The following is a 14,440-nucleotide window of genomic DNA, read 5'->3' as shown; positions in this document are numbered from 1 at the left end:
TTTATCCCAGAAGCACTCAGAAGCAATTAACATAAAAAGGGCAATTAAAAAAGTACAGTCCAACAGCTGTAAAAACCTACAGACTTGCCAGGACAAGCTTTAATGAAACAGGTTTAGCATAATCTTAACAAGTCTGCTTACAACACTTGCAATTCAAAACAGTACTTGAATAGTAAATCACCACTTCCTGTCCAGCATTATGTGAAACTGCTGTTGTATGTGTGACTATCTGCCAGATAACAGCAGAGTCTGTTCCACCTCATTTGCATTCAGCTATCCAGTTCAATAAAAGAAAGATTTGCTTAATGGTAGACTTGAAAATTAAGTAAGTAATTTGCTGTTTGTCATACTTGGAGCCGACGGTGTCGAGGGATATTTAAAAAGCCGCTCAAGATGCATCAACAAATTCAGCACAAATAGCAGCACCACAGTACAATACACTGACACAGCAGCGTATAAATGAACTGAGCTACTTGTGCATTTTTCGGTTTGTTCCAAATCCTTTCTTTGACACTGACAGAACAGTTTGCTGTACAAGACAGTGGATTGCTCCACAAAGTGCTATTGTGTTCAGTAACTAAAGAAGGTGCATTATTAGCTGCGACAAACTGACACAGACAGCTAAAGTAAAACAAAACCTTTGGGAGTGTGGAGTTGTCACTGCTCATCAGCAGTGTGCCAGATTATTCAAACAAAAGGCTCTAAAAATAAAACTCTGGCATTATTCAGGAGTGGAGAAGATGGTTTGTTAAACACAAAAATGCATTTTAAACAATCAGGTGCAGCTTGGGCTTTTTTTCGCTCATGTGTGATACTCTTTGCTCGCCAGCTAGTAAACACTATCCTGGAGCTCCGCCTGAGGGTTTAATATCCGACAACTCAATTAAACACTGCAACATGTAGTGTGTGTTTGTGTGCGTTTGTATCACCTGTGCTGGTAGGGAAAGAGTTTGAAGAGACCCCAGAGTTCCTCAGACATGCAAGCGTTACACTCCATCAGAGAGATGGAGGGGAGTAGCACCTGGTCTGCAATGCTCAGGAAACAACTCAATAGTGTATCCTGCAAGGAACACACAAACAACTTAAAAGGTCCTCACAGTGACTTCCATTACAGAATTTAACCAGTACATTAAAACGAAACATGCACTTTCGCTTGTTTAAATGTTACTGTTCTACAGAACAGTCATGCAGTCACAATCAAAGTCATTAGTTATGTACATACCATTTTGTCTTTGACATCTGCTCTGCAGTCATTTTGGTGCTAAAAGACAAGGGACACCAAAGAGGAGGCAAAATAAGATTAGGATGTGGTGAAGATGTAGTTATGTTAAAGTTTTTTCATCTTTTTTTTTTTTACCTCTTTCATGAAGCCCTTGCCCAGACGAATTATCTTGGCAAAGAGGATAGGGTCGTGGGAGAGGTGAGGGCCCAGATAGCCGAGCATGCTGAACGTGTCCCTGCGTAGGTCCTCAAAGGTCTCTGCAGGCCGAGGGGCCCGCTTGTTCCTCAGTGGATGCAGAACACATCCCCTCGCCCCTTTTGGGAGGCCAGCCCTGAGAGAAACAGACCACTGTGTGATTTTTGTTGGCCTTTGTTATTTATTTTTCCTATTTACTGAACTCCTATGCTCTAAATGTTGGAATTAAGAAAAGGGAATTAAAGAAATCAGTTCAAACTGTGAAATCAGAGGTTTTATGTGCTACACATAGTGGGCAGTGAGTGAAACATGGAAAAATCAGCACCTTCTGTAAAGAGGCTCCACAGTCAGGTGCACGAGCTGGCAGAGTGCCAGTGCGATGGCCTTGTGAGAAGTAGCATAGAAGGAAGGCATTTGGTCCATAATACTCTGGGCGTGTTGCCAGTCTCCAATTCTAAGCAGCGCTTCCAAAAGACCAAGCTTCTGGTTATCAGGTGGCTGTGGGTACAGAACAGAGCAGAAACTGAGAGTCTGTGTGTTATCAAATATGCTAAAATTCATTCATTCGAGCAGAGCAGTGGCATATAAAGTACAGTGATGTGAATTTGAAATCTTATCTATATAACGACATATTTTGAAGGCTAAAAATATCTGCAGATGGGTTAAACAATGATGCAGTATTTGAGAGAATTCTGACGGAAAAATGTAAACAAGTCATTAAGAGTGCAAGTTGGCTCATTTGTTATTTTCCATATTTTACACCTTCTCAACCTCAACACTCATCAGCTATGATCTGACAATGACTTCGCCTCTGGGGCAGCAGCCAATGTTTGAGTTTCCATTGTTACCAGCAGATATCCAGATAAAAGATATCTGGGCCAAGACCTCCTCTTCCATGAGCCAGTAACTCACATTGCAAGAGGACACGGCAGAGTGCAATTTGAGTGACGACAAATCTCTAATAACGTATATGTCCTTATGAATGCAGGTAAAATTTAATAAAGTAAGTAATAAACTGATTGCAGATGAGGCTGAGACTGCATTTCAGCCTACATGCCCACACAGCATGCTCTACCTGCATGCAACCAAAGCCCACTCCAACATGGTCAACACTACTCAAACCAATCCTCTCATCTCTCAACAACCGTCCACAATGACAGCATTCTTCTACTACAGCCTTATCTTTACAAATGGTTCGCTACCTTTTCATTCTTCTCCTCCTCCTTTTCTTTGTCCTTCTCTTTGTCTTCATTTTTCTCTGAGGGCAACACAACCATGACCAGCTTGCGGGCAATCTGCTTAGCCTCTGAGATGTCTCGTTTGTGTTCCTCTACAATGGCGGCATCTAGTGGCATAAGCTGGAATGACAGCGTGGCACAAAAGAATTCAGTTTTCAGTCTGGGGGGAAAAATTAGATGCTTCTTGTATTTAACACATCAAGGAAATTGAGCAGGGATATCTTTAATTGTGACAATTTGCTGGGGTCTAGCTGTTCCATCCACTTACATGTACATAGAGATCTTCCAGCTCTATCAGGTTGTGGTGAAGCAGAGCAGCAGCAATGTGGTAAAGTGATTTGGGGGTTTCCTCATTGGGCTCCTGAATAAAGACACAAGACAATAAAATCACTTAAACCAAATATACATGATCAACCACAACTTGCAAATACCTGGTCATTGGCTGGGAAGAAAAGCCCTTACAAGCACACTACAAACCCTTGAAAATCATTAGGAAGCAAACATATCTACAGGCTAGAAAATTAATATATTCTCCTTTGGATTTACCTGCTTGTGGGTACATTTAAATTATCAGGCACATTCTAGATTTCACAGTCTTTGGTAACATTTTCTTTAAATTCTCACCTGGTAGAATTTGAACTTAAATCCCAGGATGTGGCAAAGGGTGAGTGGCTCACACATGTAGGACTTGATGAGAGACAGGAAAAACTCATCTTGGTCCGATCGACTCTCATACACCTCCAGGATAATGTCCAAAACACGGTTAGGGTCCAGGTTGAAACATCCTGCAGGCAGGAGAAACAGGAGGACTGAGCAGGCATCGGATACACACAAGGATGATCGCTTTTAAGAAAGAGTCACATGAGGATTTAAGAATAACGTGTAGTTGTTAAGAGACCAGAATATGCAATAAATACTAGAATAATGCAAAAAGCACAAATACAGCTTTAGTTGTTTAGTTCAACATTCAAACCAGTCACCCTGAAAGAGACTTGTTTGGTACCTATGAGGGATTTGATGCTCTCCAGGACAAGGTGGCTGGTGATGTTGCCAGAGAGGTCTTGGCCCAGCTCGGTGATTAGTTTGGCATAGCCCTCATTCTCCTCCCTTAGCAGGTTAAACTTCTGTTGCTTGTAACTGAGAAGAAAGTAAAAGATGACGCAAACATTAGATCACTGTTATGAGGTAGTACACTGAAATACACCTTTTCTATTTGTGTGTCTACATTTCTACTAAACTGTGCAGCGTACTTACAATAGTTTAGTCTTGATTTTTACAATCTTCTGATTGAACTGGTGGGCCTGTTTTATGAGCCCAAGAGATTCGAGGGTTTCTGGATCCAGCCTTTCTTTCAGGATGACCTCTGGAACAAAAATCTGAAGAAAAATGTTTTGAATTAGTCAATTAATTCACATTAGTGGTTAGTTAATATATACAGATCTGAATATCAACAGCTATTCATCGGCAACACCAGTAGAGAATACAGCGCTATTCAAAGTCAAATTCTAAAACATCAACTACACTATTACACATTTTGGACAATGACAATGTTTGTGAATATACAGTTACTGCACAGCAACAGCAGCAATGAAAGTGAAATTTAAGTCATATTTCATTTGAGTACAAATTAGTCATTTTCTCATACTTCAGAAGAACAGATTCCTTTCTTTAGTCCATGCAAGAATGATACACTTCAGACAGTGATGGTGTTAAGGTGTCACGACCTACCAAACATGCGCCCACCAGCTGTGTGTAATGGTCACGTTTATTTTTTTCTTCCAGCGCACCAGTCTCTAAATCTGTTAAAAATAGGAGGTAAAAAATAACAATGACATTACTATAATATAAAATACTATATTTGAGTTCATTTAAATGCAGCACTTTAGATACAATAACTCAATGCTTAAAATAAAAACTCAAACTTACCTAGTATACTGAAAACATCGGCTAAAATTGATGGCATGTCATCTCGGAGTTCCTGAAAAGCGAAACAAATGTCTGAACTGGAAAAATATCTACAACATCACAAGTCATCATCAAATCAACCTTTGCACTCGTTTTTTTTTTGGAAAGCAATGCCTTTCAACATTTTAATAACATTGTCTGATAGCTTATATGCCACACAATGGTCAGTCTGAGTGAACACTGAAACATGATGTGCCTTAACAAACGAGCTGAGTGCAAAGTCATGGCATTAAGAATAGATCAACCAAAGCCCAGGAAGCAATAAGAAAAAAATTATACAAAACTCTATATCCATGCTGTGTCAGAAAATAAAAGTAATGCAATTTCTAGGCAGAAACTGAACATGAAGACATTAAGAAAAGAAAGGAATAAACAAGAAATAAAATGGTTGCGTCTTTTTTACTTCACAGCACAGACGCTGCTTTGTGTTTGTAGTTGTTTAACCTTCAAGTGAACAACATTTTAAAAGGGTTTTATACCATCATGTCCCCAAGGACGCTGGTGACAAGATCCAACTTGAGGTTCCCCTGTACAACCTGCCAGCAGAGCTCATATAAGGCTGCCTGTATATCTAGAGGTGCAAAAAGACAAAATCCATTTTAGACTGAGCTTAAATCAGACACGCAGGAGGGATCAGATGAGCATCGCTGGAGCTGGGACCACAAATAGTTCAATGGATAATTATCAACAATACAATGTAAAGCATGTTTGTTTTCTGATAACCCGTACAAAACATTTCAGTTTGCATTCACGCGCACTTTGTGCAACAACAAAGTCCTAGTGACATTCAACAACTAAACACACTGGAGCAAACACACTGGCATGACGGGGCTGTCTACAAGTCGAAGCTTGACTGAATGATGTTATATTGTGAAGAGCTATCTGCACTGTGGCAGTATTTCAGGAAATTAAATTACACAATCTTTGGTGGCATTTTACCCTGCAGTAAAACTATTGTAGCAGTTATTGTTTAAATGGGATTTATTTAAGATCTACATGTGTTTAGTTCTGATGATAATGCTTTGTTGTTTCCCCCTCTGGCACAAAAAAAGCAACATGTTATAGAGGTGAACGTGAACATTTATCAGTCTCTCCCTTATCGTCAAATACTGACATTTGGGTTGGTAGAACAGTCCGGCCACCAACCCAAAGCCCATCAGTATTTGATGAAGTGAGAATAAGACTCAACACTGACATCGTCACAACTTCAAATTAATATTAATCTTATTAATAAACATTTAAACTGTAAATTGACTGGAGAGCATTTCTTTCAGTTTCGCTAGCTTATACTTTATACTAGACATTTTGATATAAGTTTGGAAAATCATTTTTAAATATATTGTCTATTCTTACATTGCGGATCAGTTCAAACTACCCGATTTCCTATGATTGATATGTGTACAAACATGGAGCTTTAATACATCGGCAGGTAATAAAATGTGAAGGCGTAACAGAACTGAGATGATTCTCAACTTACCTCTAATCTCACTTCCATGATCGGTTTTCTCTGTGAGATCTTTGCAGAGTTGTACGCTACAAAGTAAAAAGACAAAATTCTGGTCAGTTAGGCAGCTTAAACAGGACGATCCATAGCCTGTAAAACTCATTCTAACGGAGCTTTATACAACACTAATAATTCACACCCATGAAGAAAAAAAAATGGCTTTAAAATGTAAGGTACAGGTAAAGGTAAGGTAATCACACCATCATTTTTTAACATCTGGATTACTTATGCATTTAAAACTATGCCAACAATGCACGCCATACACAAAATCACAGATAATATGAGACATTTGGATAAGATAGCTCACAGGAAATGTTTCCCAATCTGGGTGTGACCAAAACGACAGAACCAACAAGATAACTCAAGGCTGTCCTCATTGACTTTCTGTTGCCTCAAAGTCTTCCTTTTAAACTTAAATTTGAATGCACCAACATTGTACAAGTTGACTGTCTGTGCCACCAAACCAACACGCTCAATCGGCCAGTCAGAGATGTTGAATAGCACCACACTCCTCTTTGCTCTCCTGGCATCTCTGAATGCGATTAATCCCAAGAGTACGACCAAATGATATCAGTAAAACAGATACAATGTCCCCAAAAAGCATTTTGAGCATGTGAAGAAAAAGATGATTCACTTGAGAAACAGTGAACACGTAATAATATTGTGACACTCTGATTATCAGCACAAGAAAATGCCCTTTCACTTGCAGCATGCCAGAGAAGTGTCACTGCACAGGACTGCATCCTTGAAGTGACAGGGTGTGTGTAGTGCGTGCAGCTATCAGCGTGCAGCCGCAGACTCTCTGATTGGTAGATTTTCAACTGTGATTACCAGAAGGACATACACTAGAACCTGTTTTTCAGCTGGTTTTGTGGAAAGGAAAATATCTTCCATAACTTTTTCTTACTTAACATTAATTAAGTACTTCTTGTGGCTGCTGGATTGACAGTTTCATCTCAGCTCTGCACAGCAGCTCAGATCACATTAAATACGAGATGTTTCAGTCAGTGCACAGGACGAGGGCTGTACCAAAGACAGCACAGACACAGAATAGTATGCAGCACTTGCATACATATGAGCTTTTTTCCTTGAGGGACGTTTTATCAATTGCTATTTAAACAATGTTCTAATATAGCGGTAAAACAGTCCAAAACACAAGCATCTCACTGCAGGCCTTACTTAAATATGCAAGGCCTACAACTACAACTAGTGGCTGGAAATACAGATAAGTCTATTGTATCTCCTGTCTGTACAGGATGGCTAACGTACTCTTAAGAAAATGCGTGAAAATCCAATTCAATCAGCATTTTCCAATCTAAGAATGATAAAAAAAGAGCAACCCTATTCTGTACTGGGCATTGTTGTTGTAGGGGCGAGCTATGGGGCTGCAGATTAGTAGGTTTCTATACTGTGTTGATAAAGTTGATGCTTGCTGTCCTGATATCATCGATTATCACCGACCGCATAATTTAGTTTGCAAATACATCTCTGACTTAATTAAGCTAGCTACACTTTCAACCAGCTAACAGGAGGGACGTGTGAGCGTCAACCAACGATCCTGCTAAACGTTAGCCGACAAGCTAACGTTATACTGGACGTTAAAACCTCTCCTCCTGGAGGTTACATTTCAGACGAGCAGCATTATCAAATAAATATCACTGATGTTGGAAGTTTATTTTTAAATAATTCCAGTTCCCGGCAAATCAACGTCTAATAAGTCAGTCGACATCAAGGATGCTGTGGCTAGCGTTACAGCTAACTTGCTATAACGTTGTGTCAAGACCCCTAATTTCCCTCCACTTGATTACTACAACTGTTCGCGTTAGTAGTACAGTTCCTTTTCGCCAGTTGCTCGTCAGTTTTATGTTGACGGAAAACACTGACTACTAATCTGAATTTTACAGCCAAATTCACTTTAATTTCGACGCTACAACGACATCGATGCGGCTGGAGAGTGAGCTATATGGGCGCTAACTAGCTGAAGCTAGCATTGAAAGCAACCGTGTTTACAAACGGTCAAGTGGGAGCGTAAGCTAGCCGAACTGCTAGCATGCAGGGGACGTTAGCCACTTAAGGCTAGCTAGCTACACTCGAGTAACGACTGCGCTACATAGCATGGAGTAAATCGACCGCAATCAAATCCAAATGTCAGCTACATGATATGCTTATAATTTCCAAACAGCGGCGTTCGCTAACGTTAGCGGGCCAGCTAAAGCGATTTCTAGCTTGCTAACGTTACCGCTTCTGTTTAGCCCCAGCTAACACACTTGAAACACTGGCCTCAAACTGCAAAGCTAACGACGTATTTCTTCAACGGTGAGCTCATATAAGCGAATAACTGATTAATTGCCATAACCTCTGACACCTTGGTGTAGTTCAAATGTACTCACAACTCGTGTTTTCCTGATTTTTCCCAGTTTTTGATCCATTCACCAGGGAGGATAAGTGTCGCCATCTTCCATACACACAGCCCGGATGTCTAAATCATCATGGCACACACAGGGTCAAATGCGGTGGTTAGCTTGCTGCTGCTGCTGCTGCTGCTGCTGCTGCTAGCTCACAGTTGCATGGTGGGACACGGAGGTCTTTCTCTGAGGGGCTTTGTTAACACGGAACTTTGTGTTCTATTCAACGAGTGGCTCCAGATCTCAATGCAGAAAAGCTGTTCGTGTGGACCCTTAAAATATATAAATTCAATCAAACACAAGCTACGTTTTTGTCAAGTTACAAAATCCCCACTGAAGTTGTTTTGTGCGTGCTGCACTAGGTAGATCTAAGACACAATGTATGTGAATCAGGGGTAAATGTTGAATTACATACAATATATATAATACAACGGGCACTTTGAAAATAGAATAAAAACACAAATTTATTATACACAAATATTTTTAAATATGTGTAAACATACAGATGTATGCACATTTTTCAGCAGTTCAATGCAAAACAGGAAAAAAAAGTCAAAAATAAAATGATTAATGTGACGTTTACAGGCAATTCTAAGATATATTTTTCTCAAATGCCTTACCATGGATAGTTAGTGTGTGTATGTGGTAATGACCATGTGATCCGTTCCTCCAGTTTATAGTGAGATTCTCAGGAAAGTAGGGGGTTTGTCTCTAACTACAATATGAATACATCATTTTCCATAAAATCTGAATCTGCCAACCAGGCCGACACACAGAGGTAAAGAAATACAGCTACAATCGATTTGAAAGGCAAACAAAACCATGTGCTGCATGTGTACTCGAAAACTGGTGGGTTAACTTGCAATAGTTATGTTCTATTTCATTAACGTTTCCCCTATAGAATTTCAAGCAAACAGAAAAATGCAAATATAAACCGAGCACCGATTCACAATATATTACACATCTGTTATTGTATAATATACATTTCTGATACTATAATAGTTGACTAAAGATTTCTAAAACTTTATGATTCAGAATAATTTTTATAACTCTTATACACACACAACAGTGGTACATCAAATAAAATGGAAAAAAAAAAAATCCTCTGCACACTTTCAAGCTAAAAAAAAAGAAAGAAAACAACACTCGTGTCTTGACCGAGTCCTTTTCTTCAATTCTAATCATGGCATGTCTCTATTATTAGATATTATTAGATATCATACAGAGGAGGGAAATAATCGAGATATAGGAGAGATTACATGTTTACGGTTGAGTAAAAATTGTTATGCGTGACACTGAATGCTCCCAATATTAAAAAATAATTTTTAGACGCAGCCATCAATTTGTCAAATTCTTATATTTCAGTGGTGCGTTACATTCACGCACACACGTTACAGAGAGATGAAAAGAAAAAATACAAACAGCCAGCCGTATCTATAGTAGCATAATAATTTTCATCAAAAAAGGATTATTTCAGCATCTATGTGAAATAACATGATTAGAAACCATTCATTTACATTTTGATTGTCATTACAAAATATCTATAAATCAAAAGTCATCTATATACGGTATAAAAGCAGAACACATAACATTTTCTAAAAAATACCATCACAAAGAAATCTGAGAATGTCGTATATCATTTGTGGCGAGGCCTTCGAACAGTATGAGACGCCAGTTCACATTATACTTTACTGAGTACGTGTTTTGATATATGGCTACATGCCATGCCAAAGTCTACAGTATTTTTAAAAGTACAGCAGGTGAACGCAATATCACCGACACCTTTAATAACTCAGTCTTCTGCTTCACTGCATCAGAGAGGCTTCGATCACTGCCTATGATAATTTCAAAAAATATGGCTGTGAAATTATCATCGAGTTAAATTAACACCTCTTTGACAAAGTGCAACGTCACCACAGTGTCCAACGACTGAACGGTCCACGAGTCATAAAGGTGGGATTATTCTGCAGGGCTGTTATGTTTCCGATGTGTGAAAATGCGTTCACCTCTCCTGTATATTGGCCACTACATATTTACATCAGACAAGTTTTGTCTACCAAATGAAAAAAGGTTAAAGGTATATAATATCAATTTGAATTTCAGTCTGTTATCCTCTCCTCACCACGTACCTGCCACACATACACACGATCTGTACTGCTATTATAGATTAACTCCAGCGTGTGAAAATATCAGAACGAAATTCAAATTCAGGCTCTCCCTCTAAAAGTTTAACAAAATATTGAAGAGGCAAACGTTGGTGTCTCACAAACCAATTGCAGTAGTCCATTTTACTCTCGTTCTGATGTCCACAGAGGACCGTCGTCCGTCGTCTCTTCCGAGGATTTTGACGGCACATTCTCTGTGATGCTTCAGATTTGTTTAAAACATTGAAACATTGAGAACCTAGAGATAGAAAAGAAAAATAGTTTTAAGATCCACAATCTTAGTGAAGTATGATTTAACTTTAAGATCTGACAGTATGGTTGACAATAATATTAGTAATTATCCTTAAATAATGTTCATAATCACGACTTTACAATCTTAGAAATCAGCAGCAGCCATGGCCACTCACAGTCTCCATAAAATACCAAATTATCACGCCATACTTTTAAATTTGAAAAAAGCAGTAAATAAATAAACAGTATTAGAAGGAGAGTTGAATCCTTACTGAGTCATCCATGATGGAAGACGGATCGAAGTAGTCCGGCTTTAGTTCAGTTCTTTCTCTGCGATTCTTTGATGCCGGCTGAAACACAACAGCTCAGTCAGAAAAGTGCACCACAAAATGTAAAAGGAAAATAAGAGACAAAGACTGTGTGGACTTCATGTATAGCACTTCATTGTGGCAATTAAATGCTGACAGTTATTTTTTATGTGCAAATTTCATTCTTTTAACCCTTTTCTTTGGAAAAACTTGCACGGAAAGTTACTAAGAATGCTGAACCATGCAAACAGTTAAAATGTTGGCAAGGAACTTTCTTTTCTTTTTTTTATTACAACACATCAAATGACAATGAGAATCATCTGCTGCCTCTGCAGTCAGATCATAGTGTCATTTTCAGTCCCCACAGCCAGCTGCTCTCAGTGAAGAATCAGCAGCACACACTCTGCAACTAGCTTGTGTGCAAAGTGAAACATGTTGTAGCTGAAGATCCAGATGTTTCCCTCTTTAGAGGCAGACTGAGGATAGTAATTTAACCCCAAATGAAAGCTAATTTCCTCCTTAACTGCTGGAAGAGTGAATAATAATAACTGTTTGCTGTTCACAGATTGTCTCCTCTGTCCCCTTAGTGCAGGGTTTAAATTACCAGGTCGATGTCCATCGTGTCAAAATCCATGCCCTCATTGATGTCCTCCAAGCGGTCCTCTGATGACATCATTACATCCTCCACTATCGGCTCCTCGTCATCCTCCATGAGTCCAGAGCCTCGACGACTGAGGAGCACACACAGATACTTGTTAAGAGATTGTACATTTTCCACATGCTTTCTATTGGCTGGATGTAATTCTTTAAATGATAAATGTTACATTCCACAGCTTTGTGTGGGAGCACAATTAAAACCCATGTAATATACTGAAGAGAAGTGCCATCTCACATCGTTTGCTGCATGTGGTTCCTCATCTTGGCGTAGTGCATGCTGACCCGGTCCTGCTGCTGACGGGCCTCAGCTTGTTGCCTCTGTGTCAACATCCATGTAACCTGGGTACTGTGGGACAGTGTTTGGCATTTACCGTGACTTCATGATGGCCGTGGTTTAACACAAGTAGTACAAGATGCTATAAAAAGATGCATTTGCAAATGTTTACTTGAAGCCAAGTTAAAGGTAAAGGCACAAGGAAAGGCTTTTTACTTGTAATCAATGGTATCCTGGTGGTGATGGTGTTGCTGCTGCTGGGGAGGGACGGGCTGATGGGGATGCTGCTCTGTTGGCATGGCGTATGCCGCCGCGAAGCTGTCCTCTGGCCTCATCTTCTTTGGATCCCTCAGTACAGTGGAGGTGAGGTGGGGCGAGGGCATCATCACCGGCGTCTGCACGTTCTGCTCGCGGTTCATCCAAACGGCATCCGTGCTGCTGCAGCTGTTCTCTTCTGCAACATGAGAGAATTTCTTAAATGACAAGACACTTTGTACTAATGGAGTATGTGCCTCAAACAATCACTGTTCCCTACTTAATAAGACACATTGAGGAAATGCACATATTTCCAACCTTGTGACTGTATTTGCTGTTTTCCAACTACTGACAGAAGGGTTTAAGGGTACCAGCTGAATAATATTGTTACTACAGAGCACCAGAATCATGTTTTGTAGTCTGAAAGCAAACTCCCCTGCACCAGCCGCAGCTACCATCAGCTTGCCTGCAGCCAACACCAAAGAAATGAAACCCTCCACGGACGAGATGTCGATATCTCACTTAGCTAGTTGGAGAGGTTGTCGTTGGAGGTAACAGTGCATTTTCCTTGTCTGACTTTAGTAAAGCACTTTTACAAACCGACACTCAGCTACTGGCTGCATCCGAAACTCCTCGCCAATATGCTATTTAGTTTGTTTTTTTAAAAAAGTTCAAAGTAATGCATGCAGTACACAGAGTATAACAATGTCAATTGCTCACCTTCAGGCAGTTTCCTTTTGCTAACAGCTGCTGGTTTGGACTTCTTACTCCTGACGGTGGACCCTCGACTGCTCATCCCACTGATGATGGACATGGTGTCGTCATCCCCTCCAACCTGCAGGGAGTTCCGGTATGAGATGAGGGGCAGCCAGCAGTCCTCTCGCTGCAGGGCCATCTGAAACGTCATGAATCGCTCCAGGTACATGTGACTGTGGAAGTGTCAGATTGACAACAGTCAGTCAGGTTTTTCATCAGACTCGATGCTCAGTGAAAACACTACGTGCTCACACCTCGTGGCTCAAACTCACACTGTCCTCTTGTCCTGCCGAATGAGTTTGCTGGAGAACTCACTCAGGATGTCCAAAAAGGCTAAATTAAGCGGAGGACCGCCCTCTCCTTGGGGACTGGGTTCTTTAAAAGCAAACTCAATTCCATCCCTAAAACAAACAGATGCAGAAGGATGTAATGAACACAAAGATTTGTTCATTAAAAACACCAATGTCATTGTAAGAAAGTCTGGTTACTTACTTATGTAACATGGCGATTGCCTCTCTGGTCTTCATCTGATCCAATCCAAACGTCAATGAGAAGCGCCGGGCGAGCTCTTTGATGCCACAGAAGGCTGACGATGAGCGGTCAACACTGAAGCCAAGCTCAGACAGCATGTCATTGAACAGCTGCAAAAGAAAACAACAAAAAATACACCTTTTTCCCCCACATTTCTTTACAAGGGTTTTCACAGACAAAACGTGCAAGTCCTAGACCTGTAGCTCAGTTTATTTAATCCAGTCTAACTGGAGCAACCGTTTGTAAAAGAGAAGATTAACATAACAGTTTTTCATAATCAATTTTTTCATATTTTGTTTTAGACCATCTGGAAGATATGCTGGCACCAAAGTTGTGGAAAAAAAATATTCAAAGCAAAAATAAATGTTATCTTTTCACAAATGATGCATCTTACCATCTGCAGGCTCAATACGAGTGTCTTTGCACACTGAACTTTGTCAATTTGCCTTGTTTTACTCATCGTGTCCTTGATGATATCTCCATAGTCATTATAATACTAGGAAGGAAGAGAAGGAAAACTGTTAAAAAGAAGAGCAGAGTAGGAGGAATTCCTCTGAATGAATTTTAAAAAAGGGTTTTAACCTACCCTCATATATTGTTTAAATATATCTGCTCCAGTGTTCATTTCTACAACATTGTAAACGATTAACTTGCAGTAGGCAGCTAGAAGATTTCTTCGCTTATGCAGAGCCTCGATTTTACTGGCTTCATCATCTTGCTGTCCATCTGAAAAA

At 39.9% G+C, this 14,440-nt stretch overlaps 2 protein-coding genes and 1 long non-coding RNA gene across 5 annotated transcripts in view; 1 reads left to right on the top strand and 2 right to left on the bottom strand.

Moving 5' to 3' along the window:
- The window catches only part of thoc2 (THO complex 2), a 23,408-nt gene extending 14,673 nt beyond the window's left edge, over positions 1–8,735 (bottom strand). For all 3 annotated transcript variants that reach the window (XM_037120625.1, XM_037120626.1, XM_037120624.1), the window contains exons 1-14: positions 8,515–8,735; positions 6,098–6,153; positions 5,100–5,191; positions 4,582–4,633; positions 4,384–4,454; positions 3,910–4,031; positions 3,659–3,792; positions 3,280–3,440; positions 2,924–3,016; positions 2,620–2,775; positions 1,743–1,915; positions 1,358–1,553; positions 1,223–1,261; positions 930–1,060 (exon numbers count right to left, since the gene is read on the bottom strand). In XM_037120625.1, the coding sequence (XP_036976520.1) occupies positions 930–1,060; positions 1,223–1,261; positions 1,358–1,553; positions 1,743–1,915; positions 2,620–2,775; positions 2,924–3,016; positions 3,280–3,440; positions 3,659–3,792; positions 3,910–4,031; positions 4,384–4,454; positions 4,582–4,633; positions 5,100–5,191; positions 6,098–6,153; positions 8,515–8,579 (1,541 nt within the window). In that variant the 5' untranslated portion in view covers positions 8,580–8,735. The remainder of the gene's footprint in view (positions 1–929; positions 1,061–1,222; positions 1,262–1,357; positions 1,554–1,742; positions 1,916–2,619; positions 2,776–2,923; positions 3,017–3,279; positions 3,441–3,658; positions 3,793–3,909; positions 4,032–4,383; positions 4,455–4,581; positions 4,634–5,099; positions 5,192–6,097; positions 6,154–8,514) is intronic.
- On the top strand, positions 7,461–9,672 carry LOC119031865. Its single transcript, XR_005078728.1, has 2 exons — positions 7,461–8,440; positions 8,542–9,672. It is a non-coding gene; the product is annotated as an uncharacterized LOC119031865 (long non-coding RNA).
- stag2a (stromal antigen 2a) overlaps positions 8,976–14,440 on the bottom strand; it is an 18,328-nt gene continuing 12,863 nt past the window's right edge. The window contains exons 25-34 of the mRNA XM_037120627.1: positions 14,293–14,432; positions 14,101–14,202; positions 13,668–13,816; positions 13,448–13,576; positions 13,140–13,348; positions 12,381–12,618; positions 12,126–12,236; positions 11,838–11,964; positions 11,198–11,275; positions 8,976–10,932 (exon numbers count right to left, since the gene is read on the bottom strand). Coding sequence (XP_036976522.1) covers positions 10,909–10,932; positions 11,198–11,275; positions 11,838–11,964; positions 12,126–12,236; positions 12,381–12,618; positions 13,140–13,348; positions 13,448–13,576; positions 13,668–13,816; positions 14,101–14,202; positions 14,293–14,432 — 1,307 coding nt within the window. The 3' untranslated portion in view covers positions 8,976–10,908. The remainder of the gene's footprint in view (positions 10,933–11,197; positions 11,276–11,837; positions 11,965–12,125; positions 12,237–12,380; positions 12,619–13,139; positions 13,349–13,447; positions 13,577–13,667; positions 13,817–14,100; positions 14,203–14,292; positions 14,433–14,440) is intronic.

The sequence above is a fragment of the Acanthopagrus latus genome, chromosome 13 (genome assembly GCF_904848185.1).
Source record: "Acanthopagrus latus isolate v.2019 chromosome 13, fAcaLat1.1, whole genome shotgun sequence".
Taxonomy (NCBI): Eukaryota; Metazoa; Chordata; class Actinopteri; order Spariformes; family Sparidae; genus Acanthopagrus; species Acanthopagrus latus.
Note: the sequence above shows the minus strand (reverse complement) of the source record. Positions and strands in the feature narration are given on the sequence as shown.